The 21783-nt window shown below is 35.9% G+C and overlaps 1 protein-coding gene across 1 annotated transcript in view; it reads right to left on the reverse strand.

Moving 5' to 3' along the window:
* Nucleotides 1–21783, reverse strand: part of TEX9 (testis expressed 9) — a 57200-nt gene that overhangs the window by 13683 nt on the left and 21734 nt on the right. Inside the window, exons 8-10 of the mRNA XM_055319636.1 lie at nucleotides 21598–21680; nucleotides 21026–21199; nucleotides 11821–11955 (exon numbers count right to left, since the gene is read on the reverse strand). Coding sequence (XP_055175611.1) covers nucleotides 11821–11955; nucleotides 21026–21199; nucleotides 21598–21680 — 392 coding nt within the window. The remainder of the gene's footprint in view (nucleotides 1–11820; nucleotides 11956–21025; nucleotides 21200–21597; nucleotides 21681–21783) is intronic.

Here is a 21783-nt window from a genome sequence, read left to right on the forward strand (position 1 = left end):
ATTAATCTTTAACAAAGGAAGAAACAATATGCAATGGGAAAAAGATGGTCTCTTTAACAAGCCAAGTTGGGAAAACTGGACAGCTACATGCAAAAGAATGAAACTGGACCCCTTTCTTACAACATACACAAAAATAAATTCAAAATGGATAAATGTCTAAATGTGAGACCTGAAACCATAAAAACCTTAAAAGAGCATAGGCAGTAATTCCGACTTTAGCTGTCGCAACATTTTTCAAGATATGACTCCTGAGACAAAGGAAATAAAAGCAAAAATTATTGGGACTACATCAAAACAAAAAGCTTTTGCACAGTGAAGGAAATAATCAACAAAACTAAAATGCAACCTACTGAATGGGAGAAGATATTTGCAAAAGACATATCCCATAAAGGGTTAACATCCAAAATATATAAAGAACTTCTACAACATCCCCCCAAAAAACAATCCAATTAAAAATGAGTAAAAGACACGAATAGACTTTTCTCCAGAGTAGACATATAGATGGGCATCCAGGAAATGCAAATCAAAACCGCAAGACGTATCACCTTATACATGCCAGAATGGCTAAAAAAAAAAAAAAAAAAAAACAAAAAAACAACACAAGAAACAACAAGTTTTGACAAGGATGTGGTGAAAAAGGAATCCTTGTGCATTGTTGGTGAGAATGAAAACTGGTGCAGCCACTGTGGAAAATAATATGAAGTTTCCTGAAAAAATTCAAAAATAGAAATACCATATGATCTAGTAATTCCACTACTCAGTGTTTACCCAAAGAATATCAAGAGTATTTAAAAAAAATTCAAATTCAAAAAAATATATATATATGTTTATCTCTTTATCGTAGCATTATTTAAAATAATAAAATACAGAAACAGCCCAAGTGTCCATCAACTGATAAATGGATAAAGAAGTGGTGTATATCCAATACAAAATGAAATATTATTCAGCCACAAAAACGAATGGAATCTTGCCACTTGCAACATCATGGATAGAACTAAGGGAGTATAATGCTAAATGAAATAAGTCAGCCAGAGAAAGAAAACTACTGTATGATTTCACTCATGTGGAAATTAAGAAAATAAATGAGCACAGCAGAAGAAGAGTGATTGAGAAAAAGAGAGAGAGAGAGAGAGAGAGACAAATCAAGAGTTAATGAAAAAGAAATGATGGTCACCAAAGGGGAGTTGAGTAGGGCAATGGGTTAAATAGGTGATGGGGATTAAAAAGTATACTTTTCATGATGAGCACAGAGTAATGTATAGAATTGTCCAATCACTCTATTGTATACTTGTAACTAATATAACCCTGTATGTTAACTAGGTTTGAATTTAAAACAAAACAAAACAAGAACAAAGGCATGGTATGCCCACTATGGGATTAAATTAGAAATCATTAAGAAAGGTATCTGGAAAAATTCCCAAATATTTGTTAATGAAATGACAAGCTACTAAATAGCTCGTAATAAATCAGAGGAAAATTAGAAGGTATTCTGAAAATGAAAATGTGACAAATCAAAGTTTAGCTGAAAGAATGCATAGAGGAAATTTATAATGTTAAATGCTTATATTAGAAAAGAAAGGTTTCAAATCAACAGGTCTGCTTCCATTTCAATAAACTAGAAAAGAACTGAACCCAATTAAGAAAAGAGAAGGAGGGCAGCCTGGGTGGCTCAGCGGTTTAGCGCTGCCTTCAGCCCCGGGCCTGATCCTGGAGACCCGGGATCAAGTCCCACGTCAGGCTTCCTGCATGGAGCCTGCTTCTCCCTCTGCCTGTATCTCTGCCTCTCTCTCTCTGTTTCTCATAAATAAAAATAAAATATTAAAAAAAAAGAAAAGAAAAGAGAAGGAAATAACAAAGAGCAAAAATCAATAAAAGAAAACTGAGGAAAAACAATGAAAGCAGATTTACTAAGGCTCTAGTAAGACTGAGCAGGAAAAGAGGATACAAATAACCAATATTAAGAATGAGGGGAAAAAAGGAAACCTATGATAATGTGGAGGAACATCACTATAGATTAGACAGTTATTTAAAGGACAATAAGGGAGTAAAATTTAAAAAAAATGTGAGACCTGAAACCATAATAAATTTGACAACATAGATAAAATGGAGAGATTCCTTGAAAAACACCCAAATCACACAGTAAGATACAGATAGCCTCTATATAGAATACTTTTGTATCTGTAAAGAAATTGAAATTCAAAATATTTTCACATGAACTAATAAGGATGATTTTGACAAGGCTAAATAAACTAAAAAAAAAAAAAAAAGAAAGAAAGAAATCTGGTGAAGAATATGCCACAGGGACCATATCAGCCCACAAAACCTAAAATAGTTATTAGCTGGCCCTTTATAGAAAAACTACGCCTACCCTTGGCCTGTGTAGAATTCTAAGGATTCAGGGCGTCTGGTGGCTCAGTGGTTGAGCGTCTGCCTTTGGCTCAGGTCATGATCCTACGGTCCTGGGATTGAGTCCTGCATCAGGCTCCCTGCAGAGAGCCTGCTTCTTCCTCTGCCTATGTCTCTGCCTCTCTGTGTGTCTCATGAATAAATAAAATCTTAAAAAAAATACTAAGGATTCTAGAAGAAAAAAATTCTAGATTTTAGCAAAGTTTCAAGATACGAATTGAATATATGAAAGTAAACTGCATCTCTCTATTCTAGCAACAAATGACTGGGAATTGAAATTTTAAAAATTTATAGTAACATGAAGAGAGATTAAATATAAGGGCTAAGTGTGGGGGAAAAATGTATAAGACCTGTAGGCTGAAAACTACAAAAATATTGCCTAGAGAAAATGAAGAAGGCTTACAAAATAGATATGCTCTATTCATGATGTGAAAAACACAGTATTGTTAAGAGGCCACTTTTCCCCAAATTCATCTACAGATTCAGTGCAACTCCAATGAAAACTCCAAAAAAACTTTTTGTAGAAATAGGCAAGGTAATTCTAAGATTTATATGGAAATGCACAGGACCTAAAACAGCCAAAGCAATTTCTAAAAAGAACAAAATCATACTACATGCTTTCAAGATTTTATTATAAAGATGTAATAATCAAGACAGTGTGCTATTAGCATAAAGACAGACACAGAGATCAATGGAACAGAAGAGAGATTCTAGAAATAGTAGCACACATATGTGGGCAACTAATTTTCAACAGAAGTGTCAGGGCAATTCAATGGTAAAGGATAATCTCAACAAATAGTGCTCCATATATACCAATAATGAAATGAACCTTGACCCTTATAAACAAAAATTCAGGATATTGGGGGGAGGGGCAAGATGGCGGAAGAGCAGGGTCCCCAAATCACCTGTCCCCACCAAATTACCTAGATAACCTTCAAATCATCCTGAAAATCTACGAATTCGGCCTGAGATTTAAAGAGAGACCAGCTGGAATGCTACAGTGAGAAAAGTTCGCGCTTCTATCAAGGTAGGAAGACGGGGAAGAAAGAAATAAAGAAACAAAAGGCCTCCGAGGGGGAGGGGCCCCGCGAGGAGCCGGGCTGAGGCCGGGGCGAGTGTCCCCAGGACAGGAGAGCCCCGTCCCGTCCCGGAGAAGCAGGAGCTGCACCAACCTTCCCGGGTGGAAAGGCACCTGCAGGGAGTTAGAGCAGGACCCAGGAGGGCGGGGATGCCCTCGGGCTCCCGGGGACACTAACAGACACCTGCGCCCCGGGAGAGTGCGCCGAGCTCCCTAAGGGCTGCAGCGCGCACGGCGGGACCGACCGGAGCAGCTCGGAGGGGCTCGGGCGGCGGCTCCGCGGAGGGGGCTGCAGGGCGGGAGCGCGAATCCACCAGCGCAGGCTCCGGAGCACAGGGCGCCGGGACACAGCCCAGGATCCGGCCTCCCCCGGGACAGGCAGAGGCCGGGAGGGCCCAGGACAGCAAGGACGCTCCCGCCCCGAGCTGAGCAGATCAGCGGCCCCGCCCCGGAGCCTCCAGGCCCTGCGGACAGAGAACCGAGAGCCCGAGCCCCGTAGTTCCTGCGGAGGCTAAATCCAGGCTTCCAGAGTTGCCATAGCCACTGCTGCTGTTCCTCCTGGGGCCCCACGGGGTAAACAACCCCCGCTGAGCCCGGCAGCAGGCAGGGGCAGAGCAGCTCCCCCAAGTGCTAACACCTGAAAATCAGCACAGCAGGCCCCTCCCCCAGAAGACCAGCTAGACGGACCAGTGATACTCCCCCGTGTTCCAATACAACTTGTTTTTGGCCACTCTGCACTGAGCAAAATGACTAGAAGGAAAACCTCAACTCAAAAGAAAGAATCAGAAACAGCCCTCTCTCCCACAGAGTTACAAAATCTGGATTACACTTCAATGTCAGAAAGCCAATTCAGAAGCACTATTCTACAGCTACTGGTGGCTCTAGAAAAAAGCATTAAGGACTCACGAGACTTCATGACTGCAGAATTTAGATCCAATCAGGCAGAAATTAAAAATCAATTGAATGAGGGATCCCTGGGTGGCGCAGCGGTTTGGCGCCTGCCTTTGGCCCGGGGCGCGATCCTGGAGACCCGGGATCGAATCCCACGTCGGGCTCCTGGTGCATGGAGCCTGCTTCTCTCTCTGCCTGTGTCTCTGCCTCTCTCTCTCTCTCTCTGTGACTATCATAAATAAATAAATAAAAAAAAAAATTAAAAAAAAAATCAATTGAATGAGATGCAATCCAAACTAGAAGTCCTAACGACGAGGGTTAACGAGGTGGAAGAACGAGTGAGTGACATAGAAGACAAGTTAATGGCAAAGAGGGAAACTGAGGAAAAAAGAGATAAACAATTAAGGGACCATGAAGACAGATTAAGGGAAATAAATGACAACCTAAGGAAGAAAAACCTACGTTTAATTGGGGTTCCCGAGGGCGCCGAAAGGGCCAGAGGGCCAGAATATGTATTTGAACAAATCCTAGCTGAAACTTTCCCAATCTGGGAAGGGAAACAGGCATTCAGATCCAGGAAATAGAAAGATCCCCCCCTAAAATCAATAAAAACCGTTCAACACCTCGACATTTAATAGTGAAGCTTGCAAATTCCAAAGATAAAGAGAAGATCCTTAAAGCAGCAAGAGACAAGAAGTCCCTGACTTTCATGGGGAGGAATATTAGGGTAACAGCAGACCTCTCCACAGAGACCTGGCAGGCCAGAAAGGGCTGGCAGGATATATTCAGGGTCCTAAATGAGAAGAACATGCAACCAAGAATACTTTATCCAGCAAGGCTCTCATTCAAAATGGAAGGAGAGATAAAGAGCTTCCAAGACAGGCAGGAACTGAAAGAATATGTGACCTCCAAACCAGCTCTGCAAGAAATTTTAAGGGGGACTCTTAAAACTCCCCTTTAAGAAGAAGTTCAGTGGAACAATCCACAAAAACAAGGACTAAATAGATATCATGATGACACTAAACTCATATCTGTCAATAGTAACTCTGAACGTGAATGGGCTTAATGACCCCATCAAAAGGCACAGGGTTTCAGACTGGATAAAAAAGCAGGACCCATCTATTTGCTGTCTACAAGAGACTCATTTTAGACAGAAGGACACCTACAACCTGAAAATAAAAGGTTGGAGAACCATTTACCATTCAAATGGTTCTCAAAATATACCCTAAAAACTACAGAACACTTCTGAAAGAAATTGAGGAAGACACAAAGAGATGGAAAAATATTCCATGCCCATGGATTAGCAGAATTAATATTGTGAAAATGTCAATGTTACCCAGGGCAATTTACACGTATAATGCAATCCCTATCAAAATACCATGGACTTTCTTCAGAGACTTAGAACAAATTATTTTAAGATTTGTGTGGAATCAGAAAAGACCCCAAACAGCCAGGGGAATTTTAAAAAAGAAAACCATATCTGGGGGCATCACAATGCCAGATTTCAGGTTGTACTACAAAGCTGTGTTCATCAAGACAGTGTGGTACTGGCACAAAAACAGACACATAGATCAATGGAACAGAACAGAGAACCCAGAAGTGGACCCTGAACTTTATGGTCAACTAATATATGATAAAGGAGGAAAGACGATCCACTGGAAGAAAGACAGTCTCTTCAATAAATGGTGCTGGGAAAATTGGACATCCACATGCAGAAGAATGAAACTGGACCACTCTCTTGCACCATACACAAAGATAAACTCAAAATGGATGAAAGATCTAAATGTGAGACAAGATTCCATCAAAATCCCAGAGGAGAACTCAGGCAACACCCTTTTTGAACTTGGCCACAGTAACCGGAGAAGGACAAACAGTGTATGTTCTCATTCATTTGGGGAATATGAATAATAGTGAAAGGGAATATAAGGGAAGGGAGAAGAAATGTGTGAGAAATATCAGAAAGGGAGACAGAACATAAAGACTTCTAACTCTGGGAAATGAACTAGGGGTGGTGGAGGGGGAGGAGGGCGGGGGGTGGGGGTGAATGGGTGACGGGCACTGAGGGGGACACTTGACGGGATGAGCACTGGGTGTTATTCTGTATGTTGGTAAATTGAACACCAATAAAAATTAATTTATAAAATTAAAAAAAAAAAACAAAAATTCACCTAAAAGCTCAAGCTACGCAACTTCTAGAAAAATACATAGGACCAAATCGTCGTGACCTTAGATTTAGCAAAGAATTCTTAAATAGGCCATAAGAAGCACATTATAAAAGAAAAAACAGATTAGGCTACATCAAAATTTAAAAGTTCACTCTTCAAAAGAAGTGTTACAAAAATAAAAGGCAAGGGATAAGACACTTGCAAAGCATATATCTGACAAAAGACATGTAGTTAGAATACATAAAAACTCTTATAGCTCATTTATAATAACAAGTCAACTCAATTTTTAAAAATGAACCAAAGAGATTAAAAACTAAGGAAATCTGAATAAAGTATGCTCTTTAGTGAATAACGTTATTGATTCATTCATTAGCTATGGTAAATGTACCATACTAATGTATATGTTAGTTTCAGAGGAAACTGTGTTTGAAGATTACAGAAATGCTCTGTACTAACTTTACAATTTTTATGCTGATTTACAACTTCTATAAATTAAACTTCATTAAAAATTATTAAGAGAAAAAACTTTTTACCAAAACTTCACCAAAGAAGGTATCTAGACTCTCCTGAACAAACAGGTCAAAGAAGAAATCAAAGGGGAAATAAAACAGTATCTTCAATCTTGATAGAATGTTGATAGGAATTGCATTCAATCTGAATAGCTATCATCAAAAAGCAAGAGACAACAAATGATGGAGAGGATGTGGAGGAAAGGGAACATTGTGCAATATTAGTGGGATTGTACATTGGTAAAACCACTATAGAAAACAGTTTAGAGGTTCCTCAAAAAATTTAGAATACAACTACCATGCAATCCAGCAATTCCACTTCTGTGAATATATCCAAACGATATGAAAATACTACATCAAAGAGATATCTGCAATGCCATATTCACGGCAGCATTATTTATAATAGCCAAGACATGGAAACAACCTAAAAGTCCATCAATGCATGAATGGATAGAGAAATTGTGGTATATACACTCAGTGGAATAAATAAGAGAAATCCTGCCATTCATAAGAACATGGATGGACCAAGAGGGCATAATGCTAAGTAAGTCAGACAAGGAAAGACAAATACTGTGTGATCATACTTATACTTAAAAACTCTTTTTAAAAATGCAAAGAAAAACAGATCAGATTTATGGTTAACAGATGTAGGGAGTGGTGGGAGGCAGGAGGGGAGATTGGAGGAAGGTGGTCAAAAGGCACAAACTTCCAGTTATAATAAAACACTAGAGATGTAATGTATATACAACATGATAACTATAGTTAGCTGTTGTATGGTATATTTGAAAGTTGTTAAGAGAATAGATCCTAAGAATTCTCATCACCAGGAAAAAAGCTTTTCTTATTTTTTGTATCTCTGTGAGATGATGGATATTAAATGAACTTACTGTGGTAATCATTTCACAATATATAAATCAAATCATTATGCTATATACCTTAAACTTAATAATGCTGTATGTCAATTATATCTCAATAAAACTGGGGAAAATAGAAAATCTCAAGATAGCAAATGAGCATATGAAGATGTTTGTATTATTCACTGGTCATTAGGAATATGCAAACTAAACCACAATGACATACTGTTAGTCACCCACTAGAACAGTAAAATGTAAAAGCCTGACTATGTCAAATGTTGGTCATGACATGGAACAGCTAAAACTTTTATATACTGCTGTTAAGAATATAAATTGGTAAAACCATTTTGGAAACCAGTTTGGCAGTTGAACGTACATCTATAATAAAACCCAGATGTTTATTAATTTTAGGTATTTACCCAAGAGAAATGAAAACACATGTCTACACAAAGACATATATGTGAATGCTCATGGCAGCTTTATTTGTAATAGTGAAAACTGGAAACAACCCTAAGTCCATCAATAGATGGTATTGTTTGTTATATTTATACCATGTGTAAAATTATTAAAAGTGTACTACTGTCACATGGAACAATGGGATGAATCTCAAGATGTTCTAAAATCTTTCCCAAACCTACTCCAGGGAATGGCACTATCTATCCAGTTCTGAAAACTAAAAGTCAAAACATCCTCTCAAAAGCTTCCCTTTTCCACAATTCCATCTCTACCCATCATCAAGTCCTAGTAATTTTTCTCTCTTCAATGTATTTTGATACTTATTTCTCTCCATTTCCACCACTATCAGTCTAGTCCAAGCTACTTCATCATCTCTCATACTGCTCCTCTTAACCTGAGTTCATTGCCTCCATCTCTCACACTGCTACTCTTTAGCCAGAATTCATTGCCTCCTTCCAATGAATTCTCCACACAATAAACAAAAATACTTTCCAGGCACACATATGATCACTGCATAGTCTCCCCTTACCTTGTTCAAAATAACCATGCAGTGGCGTTGTACTATATTTGGATAAAACCCCAAATATCAACACAGCCTGAAGGATCTAGATGGTTTGGCCTCTACCTGCTTGAGGCCTCACTTCACAACATTCTCTTCACTTCCATCCCTGACTTTCATGACCTAGTTTTTTTTCCTACCACAGAGCCATTTTATACATAGGATTCCCTTTGTCCATAATCTCTTCCTAGCATATAACTTGTTAATATTATTCAGATCTTAACTCAGAATTACGTTTTTAAAAAAAGCATGCCTTTACCTGGTTACCTGCTCAAATCACAGTTGCACCTCAGTTTTGCTTGATGAATTGTCTAAATAACACACAGCTTCTCCACTACAGGGAGTATATGATTACAGGAATCATATTTATTTATTTATCTTTATCACTTTTGCATCTCCAGTCTCTAGGAAAGGTCTGGCAGGTACCTAGAAGGCCTTCGTAAATATTTCTAAATGAATTAATAAAGAATTTGAAATTATCTGTTCCTAAATGAAATAACATGGACTTGGTGATATATTTTATTTATTTTATTTTTTTAAGATTTTATTTATTTATTCACGACAGACACACACACACAGAGAGAGGCAGAGACACAAGCAGAGGGAGAAGCAGGTTCCATGCAGGGAGCCCGACGTGGGACTTGATCCCGGGTCTCCATGATCACGCCCTGGGCCGAAGGCAGGCACTAAACCACTGAGCCACCCAGGGATCCCTGGTGACATATTTTAAATGGACTATAAGCAAACAATCTAATCAAATGCTCTGTTTTTAAGAATTCCAATTAAACCATCACATAGTTGTCTTTCCTCATTCCTTCCTATAGTATATTTCAGAGGCAATTACTATGTTCCAGGCACTGAAACACAGCAGAATGAGACAATCGGGGTCCCTGCACTCATGCAGCATCTGATTGAACTTGACTGACTTTTCATTTCAAAAGTTACTCTTACTCTAAGGCCAGATTAGTTTCCTTACCTCTGTGCAGAATATATCATTTTTTAAAATAAATCTTTAACTTTTTCATGACTAGGAGTCAATCTTGTCCCATTTTATGGAAACCTTACTATTTCTTAAACATACCAACCTGAATAATTTTAATTATCTACCTAATCATATGTCTAATTAGAATGAGAAGCAAGGTACAAAGAATTAAAATGGAAAAAATATACCTCCTCACAAAAAAACTTATATATAGGCTAGACTACAAGGAAAAACTAAATAGCATAAGCCCAAAATGTTCTTCAAAGACAGAAGTTAGGGGACTCCCGGGTGGCTCAGCAGTTTAGCACCTGGCCTTTGGCCCAGGGCGTGATCCTGGAGTCCTGGGATCAAGTCCCACATCGGGCTCCCTGCATGGAGCCTGCTTCTCCCTCTGCCTCTCTCTCTCTATCTCTCATGAATAAATAAATAAAATATTTTAAAAAAAAGACAAGTTAGAAATGAAGCAAAATAATTGAAAAAAATCAGAAACTTAAGACTCATACACATATTTTTTCAGAAATCTAAAATAAGTTACATCTAAGAACTCTGATTTCAAAATGTCTACTTGATAGCAAATAGTTACAAAATGTTCTCCTACTGCATTTAAACTGATCACCCATAATGCAGACTTTGGATCAGAAATTTGTTTTGAACATACTTGCTTTTACAGTGTTGATGGTTTTAAACTAATTAATGAGGACTTGGTATGTCAATTTGCAAAATGGCTCAATAGGATTATTGCTGTCATGGAAACAAGTTTTTCCTTCTACTTCTCTAATTGTGCTAAAACATCAACAACTAAGAATTAGCAAATCCTGACATATACATGGTTATTCCATTTTATTTTCTTCAAAATCCCTCCAGAGTGAACCAAATTGGAAATAATATTCCAATAGCATGCTAATTATTGGCAAGTTATAAAGATGACTTCCTCATTCATTTAATAACTTCTGTTAATAAATCTCCAACATACCATCATCGATGGCTCTTGAACATGAACACAGTCTGATTACACAATACAAACTATCTCACAGAAGATATCTCAAAACTCTGTAGTCACTGTCACATTTTGCCTCTGTTAAATATGTTGGAGGATTTATCAAGTTCAGTCTAGTTTTATGTCCTATTAAGTGCTGTTAGTTTATTGGAAATGTATCATCTGTGTATGTCACAAAGGTGGCTCCTAACTTCATCAAGCCTCTGCTAAGTGTAAATTATTCAGTATTATCCAAAGGGAGAGATTCCAATGGAGCATCACTTTTAGGTTGACAAAGAACCAAAATTGAATTAGTCAAAATTTATAGAGTATGCAAACAGTTTTCATACACAATGATATTTGAGCCTTCATTTATTCAACAGTTATTTCAGGCATTGAGCGCTAATTCTATACCAATCATTGGCTAGATACTGGGATACAACAGTGATTATCAAAATGTTGTCTCAGAACCAGTGGCATCAGCATCACCAGGGAACTTGTTAAAACTGCTTATTAAAACTAGTTAAAACAGGCCTCACCCTAGACCTACTAAATCTGAAACTCTGGGTGTGGGGCCCAGCAATCTGTCTTAACCAGCCTTCCTGGTAATTCTGATACATGCTCAAGTTTGAGAACCACTGCCCTATAAAGTAGCCCTTTGCATTATATTAGAAAAGTGAGTAAAGAAGAGAAGGAAACAGATTTGAGATACAAAAGAGACTCTTTCCTACCATTTGTATCCAGAGATTAGAAAAATGTCTGGCATATAACATGGGCACACAATAAAGATTTGTTGAAAATTACATAACAATAATGAATGTGCTTCTGAAAACAGAAATGTTCACATAACATTAAGAATTAAAATTTAAAAACTATTATTTTTGACTCTTGCAAAAAAAGTTACCAAAGGTGATCATTACCAAAACTATTCAATTTTTCCATACCTTGTTATTTTGCCTTGATTTACTTAACTCCAATTTGTACTTTTCTGCCTCTTCTAGAGCTCTATTCAACCGAACTTCTGTAGCACTTTGGCTAGTGGCAGCCTGTTTTTGTAGTCTTCTTTTACTTTCTAATTCCTATATGGTAGAAGAGATATATGGAACATTTATAAGTTCCCTCTATTATTCTGCTTTTCCATTTCCATATTCCTTGCTTTCTCCCAAATTTTACACACACACATACACACACACCTCAAAGGCTGGGGGCTGAGCAATGAGTGAGAGGTCTCTGGGAATTCTTACCCTGAATTGGTATTAGACAGATATATCCTTAAAGATGTAGTCAAGAATTAGGCTTTCAAATTACTTATTGTTTGAAATGTTCCATCTCTTTTTATATAGTATAGAAGTCCTCTATATTTATTTTATAAGCAACTCTTTGTACCTATAGTTCTTCCTTTGGGAACCTCCTCATAACAACTATGTAAGGCACAAACTCTCATAAATACTGTGTTTGTATAAACCGAACAAAGTATATCATATAAGAAATATTTGTTCAAGGGATGCCTGGGTGGCTCAGAGGTGGAGCGTCTGCCTTCGGCTCAGGGCATGATCCCGGGGTCCAGGATCGAGTCCTGTGTTGGGCTCCTTGTGGGGAGCCTGCTTCTCCCTCTGAACTACGTCTCACTTCTCTCTCTGTCTCTCATAAATAAATAAATAAAATGTTTTTTTAAAAAAGAAATATTTGTTCAAAACAGAGCATTCTACATTAGCCTTACAGGGTAAATTCCAACTCTTGAGCAAAAAATCATGTTATGGGTTAATGTTCCACATCTTGGGGTAGATTTAGACTTGTATGTCTGCAAATATTCTAAGGGATGCTGTCACAGAGTCTACAGGTCTGAAGAAACATGAACATGTAGAATAAACCCCAAACTCTACCATTATCTGGCACTATAATCTTATCTCCTGCAAGATGTTACCCTTCAGATATATCAGCAGTATATGGAACTCTCCCAAACAGCTATGATGTTTCTTGTCTCTGAGCCTTGGCTTATCTCATGCTCTTCCTTCTTCCTTGATCCTTCCTCCCTGCTCATTTTTACCTGGCCAGCAACTATTCATCCTTTAAGACTCAATGAGGGATGTACATGAGGGTTTGACCTCCACCAGGAAGCCTTCCCTCATTCTCCTCCTCATTCTCCTTCCAGGCTGAATTAGGTACCCTTTCTTCAGAGCTTCTACATCTTGACACACATATATCACAGTATCTGCTGTGCAGAACTGAAACTATTCATTTACTTCATTTTCCACATTATTAATGTAAGCTCACTGAGGATAGAAATGGTCCTAATTTCTGTATTCCCAGAACTTAGGGGCACAGAGGAGGCACTAATGACATGTTTATTCAACTGAATTTATTTTGTAATACTTAACTCACCCTTCTTTGCATCCCCTACCATGTCTAGTACAGAGCCTAATACACAACAGAGATTCAATAAATATTATGGAATTGAAATGATGCAATTATAAATATAGTTGTCTATTTTATTCTTTTATTATAAATTTTTTTCTCCTGGCTGTATCACTGTTTTATTTTAAAACTGATCTCCCTGGCCCTAAGTAATTAAGGGCAAAACAAAACAAAACACATGCTGCTCTTTATGTAGGTTTCTAAACAAATCAAACTGTGTATGGATACCATCTGCTATCACCAGCCTTCTTCACAGCTTTGTGGGTGGTAGCTACAGTAAAAGCAAGCTTGATTTATCTCACTGTTCACATGGAAAAGGCAGAGATTCTTATTAGCTACAAAGTCCACAATTCTAGCTGCCTCATTTTAGCCTCTTCTCCAAAGAATATGAAAATAAATCTTTGCCCTTCTCTTTCCTGCTGGTGACTTTGTAACCTACTTCACAGAAAAATGAAAACCATCCTACACCACATTATGTTCCTTTAACGGTGAATCAATATGGCTCCCTTCTTGGGAGAAGTGAAAAAGAAAAAAGGCATTAGAAAAGTAAAATAGGAAATAAAGTATTCCCAAATGAACAAATCCACTAAGGAAAGGGAAAACCTACCAAAAACTTGAAAACATTTATTTTTTTGAAAACATTTATTTTTAATCACATTCAAGTACTTTGTAATCTACAAAGTAGACAAGATACCAGTATTTTTTATGATACCTTATATGCTAAAAATAGTAAAGCAAATCTACTGTTACCAAAAAAATAAGCAGTTTACATGTTGTTAAAGACAAATATTAGGAAAGACCTTAAGCCCTGAATTTTATTTTAGCCTTTTTTAAGAGAAAAACTTAGCTTAAAGAAATTAAAAACTCACTTAAAAGCTCAAATACTATGAGATCCAAGAAGAAATAATTTGCCAACCTCTCTTAACTTTTAAAGCATTCATAAAGCACTGGGAGAGGGCAAGAAAAGAGAGAGGTATTGTATCAGTAACCACAGCACAGGATAAAAATGGTAGTAAATACTTTAGAGTAACACAAATTGTCACAGTAATTCAGAAGAGGAATATTCAGATGAGAATAAATGATCAGATAAGGTTTTAGAAAAAAGTGCTAAGATACAAAAAGCAATGAACATGGAGTCAGAGAACCTATGAGCTGTGGTAGACTCAGTTCCCATATCTAAAATTGGTAGTAATGATATCTATACCTACTTACTTCTTCAGCACATTTATCAAGCATTTACTGTGTGCCAGGTACTATTCTACATAAATGATGGGCACATGAAATTAAGAATATATACAATGGATAATTAAGTAGTGCACCATGAAACTTAAGCTGGGGAAAAGGGAATAAAGAGCTAGGGGAAGGTGCAGATCTATATAATAAAACCATATGACTACACACAACTATCATATGTATGTGATCGCAATTTGTAAACTATACAATATTAAACGAAGATAAGGACCATTAAAATTATGGCTTTGCAGGATACATACAGGCAAAAATTTAAAAGCTTCCTTTGCAAGATAAGGACTTGAAGAAATAAAGAAAATGCTTTTGAGGCGCTTTGCTACAGAAACAAAGAACAAAGCATCTTTAGAAAATGACACAAACCTCAATTTTAGCTGGAATGAAAGAAAAAGAGAGCAGACTTTTTTTTTAAGTGAGTTACTAGTGATAGGAATGTTTGTGTGACATAATCCATGGTCAGAGAAACTTGTGGAATGTACCTACTGACTATAATTTGACCCCCCCCCCAAAAAAAAACCCAAACCCCCAAAAAACCCTAAAACAAAGATTAAGGCTTCTACTCATGATGAAATAAGAACCTAAGATAAAAACACAATGTAAACTAAAGAAAATAGACAAAATGTGTTATATAACTATTTAGAGATAAAGGAAAACAGTAGGATTATGACTCCTGAGAGAAGAAAAATAAATGGAGTAGTGTTACAATCACCCCAGCATTCTGCCTGGAGGCAATGTCCACACTGTGGGTATAATGTGGAGAAAATACAAACACAGCCGAGGTCTGCTAAGTTGAGGGACAGAGATGGAAGCTGGAGGAGACTGAGGTCCTTAGAATTTATGAGAAGGGTTCAAGTAGAAGGAACTCCATTAGGAGGGAGCTTCAGGAATCTACACAGGATATCCTTCCAGTATACTGAGGACGAGGCCGCACCTACATACAGAGAAACCCAACAAGGCCAGCAAAGAACAATCAGGGAATGTAAACAGAACAATGCAAACATAGTTCACACAAGGAAGGATGACATCTGATCTCTAACCTGACAGAAAGGAGAGACCTTAGTGATCATCTGAGGCATTCAGAGGAGATTCTGGAAGGTCTCTTTAAGGGAAGCCTTAGTGGTACAGCTGAACTATTCCCCGACGCTACTCTAGACACATGCCAGCCAAACTTAAAAACAGGTCTCAAAGGGACTAAACTGGCAAATAACTACCTGTGTTCAAAGAGCACACTAAACACAACCACTCAACAATATAATATTCACAATGTTTAGCATTCAGTATAAAATCCCTAACCAAACCAAGAAGCAGGAAAATGTGATTGATATACAGAAGAAACAGTAGTCAATAGAAACAAATCCATAAATGAGAAATATGACAGATCCATCAGACAAAGCTGTCAAAACAGCTATTTTAATTATATATGTTAATATAATGAGGACATTGAGAATATAAAAGAGAATCAAATGGAACTTCCATAGATGAGTAATGTATCAAAATGAACATTTCACTTGGTTAAGAATAAGAGCATATTAGACACTGCAAAGAAAAGATCAGTAAACTACTGAAGACATAGCAATAGAATCTATCCAAATAAAAAAGGCTAAAAATATTAGTGACCTAATATCACTGATATATTTTAAGTGTAATAATATCAAGCAGTCTAAGAGAAGTACAATTGAAGTTTCACATTGGGGGAGGGAGAGACGGGATAAAGACATGGGTGCCATGGTAATTAAATTGAGAAAGAATAGTATTTTCAGCAAATGTTGATTGTCTGAAAAATAAACCTTGACCTTACCCTCATGCCATATACAAAATTAACCTGAAAAAGGTTACAGATCTATTTATATATGCATGTACACACACACACACACACACACACACACAGGCTAAAACCATAAAACTTAAGAATACATGGGAGAAAATCCTCATGACCTTGGACTGGGCAAAGATTTCTTAAATAGGGTTAAAAAAGCACAAACTAGAAATAAAATAAAATAAAATACTGGAATTCATCAAACTTTAAAACTATCTTTTGAAAAATGCTGTTAAGAAAAAAAGCCAAGTAAGACTGTGAGAAACTCTTCACTATATATTCTAGCAAAAGAATTATATAAGGAAACATAAGGACTTCCTATGTCAATTCAATACTTTTTTTTAAAAGGGCAAAAGGAATAGACAAAAGAAGATATATGAATGGCCAATAACATAAAAAAATGTTCAAGATCAATAGTTATAAAATACAAATTAAACCACTATGAGATACTAATATGCTGCCCCTCTGGAATGGCTAAAATTCTGAAACCCAGTTTGGCAGTTTCTTATGAAGTTAAACATACACTTTCTGTAATACTCAGAAATTCTACCCTTAGGTATTTTTCCAACATCACTGGATGTGCCTATACAAAAACATGTGTCTCCATAAAAACTTGTATATGAAAATTCATAGTGTCTTCATTTCTAATAGTTCAAAGCTAGAAACAACAGAAATGTCTACAAATTGATGGATAAACAAAATTCAGTACATCCATAAACAAACATTACCCAGCAATACAGGGAATGAACCACAAAATATGCAACAACAATGCATCTCAAAATCATTATGCTGAACAAAAGAAGCCAGGCATAAAAAAGTACATACTTATGATTCCATCTGTATGAAACTGTAGAACAGGGAAAACTAATCTGTAACAAAGGAATGCAGATCAGTGAGTGGATGGGCCATGGTCAGAGGTCAGAGATTTGGAGGAAGGGAGACAAAGGAAATTTGGAGGAAGTGCAGTGATGGTTATAAGGATATACTATTTTGCCAAAGCTCAATGAACTGCACGATTAAAACAAGTAAATTTAATTGTATTTATTTCTCAATAAAGTTGATTTTAAAATAGATTAACTGAAAAACAAAATTGAATGCTGCAATAAAATGTTTTGTTTTTGTATTTTAGAAATGGCTCTGTTAGTATAATAGTTGTAGTAATTTTTTAAATAGTTGGCTTTTATAGGTTTATAGAAGCAGCTCCATCAAACTCAAGCTCTGTTTTGCATTTCTATCAAATGTCCATTGAGGGTTTTTTTTGTTTTTTGTTTTGTTTTGTTTTGTTTTGCAGAATTAGCCAAAAAAAAAAAAAAAGACTCAATATTGAGTTCTGCATAACCCATGAGAGTTGTTATACCTCTCTGTCTGGTAGGTAGATAAGGATTCAAGCTGGGAAGTTCAGAGCTAATGAAAAGTCATTATAATAAAAATCTTCAGATAGTCGATGTATCATAATAGCTTAGAAGACTCACTGTGAACCAAAGGTTCAAATATTTAACTCTCAACAGCAGTGAGATTTTGGAATAGTAGACCACTTAATTTTGAGGGGTTGGAGAAAGAGTCTACATGATTTGTGGAAAGAACACAGACTTTGGAGTCAGACAAACATGGCTTGAATCCTGCTCTGCCACTATCTGTATGACCCTGGGCAATTTGCTTAACCTATTAGATTCAGTCTCTTTCTATAATATGTTTGCCTGACACATAGTACTCAAAAAAAATATTAGTTCCATTTTTGCCATACAAAGGTGGAGTTATAATCATATGTGGTCTTTTGGGAATATTAATCTATTGACAGAACATAGGATACAATGGATAAGGAAAAGAGAAAGGACATAAAATAATCAGTGGGGGGATTCAGAAAGAAGATAATAATAGCTTGAATCAAGAAGGGGCAATGGAAATTGAAAAAAAAAAAAGAATGAAAAACATGTGAAGAATGCATAGGATTGGGTATAAAGGCCAAGAAGAAGAGAATCAGAGATGTAGACAAGGTTTCAGATTATGTGAAATGATCCTGATGACAGGACCAGAAACTTGTCAGCATGATGACAAATGATAAAGTATCATGACAAATTAAAACTCTGGTTTCCCAGATACAATGGTTTTTTCTTAGAACACTGGTCTATAATTTTTAGACTAACAAATATAATATGAATCATATATGAAATTTAAAATTTTCTAGTAACTACTTTAAAAAGAAGTAAAAATAATTTTAATACTATACTTCATTATATATATCTATACTTCATTTATCCCAATATATCTAAAATATTTCAATATGTAATCAATATAAAAAGATTCTCGGGATCCCTGGGTGGCGCTGCGGTTTAGCGCCTGCCTTTGGCCCAGGGTGCGATCCTGGAGACCCGGGATCGAATCCCACGTCGGGCTCCCAGTGCATGGAGCCTGCTTCTCCCTCTGCCTATGTCTCTGCCTCTCTCTCTTTCTCTCTCTCTCTGAGTGACTATCATAAATAAATAAAAAATTAAAAAAAAAGAATAATTAAAAAAAAAGATTCTCTTTTTAATTCTTTATTGTATTAAGTCTTCAAAATCTGGTATTTATTTTAAACTTATAGCATGTCACAATTTGGAATAGCCACATATAGTTAGCTACCATATTGGGTAGCACTTTCTGCTACTAGATAATGTAATTAATTTTTATTTCCGGACATACAGGTAATCAAAATGTGGTACATCCATTCAATGTTATACTACTCAGCATTAAAAAGAACAGATTTCAACATGGATTAACCTCAATTGCTTTATGCAAGTGAAAAAAGACTCAAAAGCCTACAAGTTATTCTATGTGATTCTATTTACATGACAATCTGGAAAACACCAAAATGTAAGAACCAAAACCAGATTAGTGGCTGCCTTAGACTCAAAGTATGCAAAGGATTTGACTAAATTCACAAGGGAACTTTTGGGGATGGTAGAACTATTCTATATTTCAATTATGGTGATAGTTATATAACTATGTATTTGTCAAAGCTCACAGAACTGTATACTTAAAAAGGGTGATTTACTGTACACGAATCTTATCTCAATGAATCCAATATTAAGAATTTTTTTACCAGAAGATAATGCTAATTATACAAGACTAAAATGTTCAAACATATGGTCTTTTATATGAACACACTAAAGAAAAATATAGAAATGAAGACATAATTTCCTACTTCCTAAATCTCTTATAATACATAATTTTTATCCTAAGTCTTACAAAGTAATACCATACAGTATGCTTTATTTTTATTATCTCAACGGCACAATATAAAATTTTTAATAGGATAGCTTATTTAAAATGTATTATCCCCTTAGATTTGATAAGAAAAGCACAAATAACCAAAGAAAAATTAGATACACTGGATTTCAAAATTAAAAAATTTTGTGCGTCAAAGGTCACTGTAAAGAAAGTGAAGAGACAACCTAATGAATGGGAGAGATATTTAGAAATCTGTATCTGATAAGGGACTTGTATCTAAAATATATAAAAAAAACATTTACTACTCAAGAATTTAAAAGTTCCAATTTAAACAATGAGCAAAGAATCAGATATTTCTCCAAAGAAGACATACAAATGGCCAATAAACATATGAAAAGAAGCTCAAAATCTTTAGTTATCAGAGAAATGAAAATCAATATGACAAGATAACTTTACGTGAGTAGATATCTAGAATCAAAAAGATAATCTGGGATCCCTGGGTGGCGCAGCAGTTTAGCGCCTGCCTTTGGCCCAGGGCGCATCGGCTCCCAGTGCATGGAGCCTGCTTCTCCCTCTGCCTGTGTCTCTGCCTCTCTCTCTCTCTCTCTCTCTGTGTGTGTGACTATCATAAATAAATAAAAATTAAAAAAAAAAAGATTATCTAACATGTGTTGGTGAGGATGTGGAGAAAACAGAACCCTTATACACTGCCGGTGGAAATGTACAAACAGTATAGCTGGTGTTTTTCATAAGATTAAACACAGGGTAACCATATGATCCAATGATTCTACTGTTAGGTATACACACAAGACAAATGAAAACATATGTCCACACAAAAACTTGTATGTTAATGTTCATAGCAGCATTATTCAAAATAGTCAAAAAGTAGGAATAAAACAAATATCCATCATCTGATAAAGAAATAGATGTGTTATATCCATATAATGGAATATTACTCTATAAAAAGGAACGAAGTACTGGTATGTACTATAATGTGGATGAACCTCAAAAACATTCTTATACGAAAGATATCCCAAAATATCTCATATTGTATAATTCTGTATATATGAAATGTCCAAAATAGGCAAATCTATCAACAGAAAATAGATTAGAAGTTGCCTAGAGATGGAGGGGACTAGGGGAAGAAGGTTAGGATACGGTGGCTCAAGGGTACAGAATGTCTTTTTGGGGTGATGAAAATGTTCTAAAATGATCATACTGACAGTTGCACAACTCTGAATATGTTAAAAGCCACTAAATTGTATACTTTAAAAGGGTGATTTGTATTATTTGTGAATTGTATTTCAATAACGCTATTAAAAAATATTCTTATATTGGAAGACATTTTAGTAAATACTAACAAAATAACTGAACCAATAAAAGTAGTGTCTTCACAAACATGTAAACTTTAAAGTTTTATAGTATCTTTAACATTAGGTCCAGAAAAATAGCAAAATTATTACCTTTTCTACTGAAGATAGCTGTTGCTGTAATCCATCACATTTTTTGTTTAGCTCTTCAAAAAGAGTTTTATATTTTTCTGTTTGAGACTGCTGCAAATTAATTGTTCGCTGCTGTCTCATACAATCTTCTTCAAAGTTTTTTATTTGTGACTTTAAATTCTGAATTTCATTTTCCTATAGTTATGAAATTATACATTATGTGAAAAAATGCACAAAGTTTAGTATCAAAACAAAGCAGTAAAAAAGGAGCTTCATATGATTTCAGATATTTATATTCATTTCACAAAGAAAAACAAATTACATTCCATTTTCATCTTCAAAAATGGAAGTGAGATATTTTGTGTTTAATAGCTTACATTTGTAAATCTTACACAGAAAATTCTAACTGCTAACAAGTATTTAAAATTCTTTAGCTCAGTGAAAATTCACTATTTCAGAATAAAAGTTGAGTATTTATATATAATTTAATTCAAAATTTAACAGTAAATTATACCTCAATGAATATATTTTTAAAATAATTGAAACTGCTACTAAAATATCTTTGAATATTAGGGAATTTGAGAGGTTTTTACCTTTTTATTACATTCATATACAACATTATCCAATTCTTCCTGCATAACACGGAGTTTGGCCTTTAGAAATCTGTTCTGGGCTTCTGTGAATTTAAATAATTACATTTATTGTCTTTCACTGAATCTAAGATGCCATCAATTACAAGATAGATCATTATTTCATGAGGAAAAAAATGTTCAAGATGG

This window comes from Nyctereutes procyonoides, unplaced genomic scaffold (assembly GCF_905146905.1).
Source record: "Nyctereutes procyonoides isolate TBG_1078 unplaced genomic scaffold, NYPRO_anot_genome, whole genome shotgun sequence".
Taxonomy (NCBI): domain Eukaryota; kingdom Metazoa; phylum Chordata; class Mammalia; order Carnivora; family Canidae; genus Nyctereutes; species Nyctereutes procyonoides.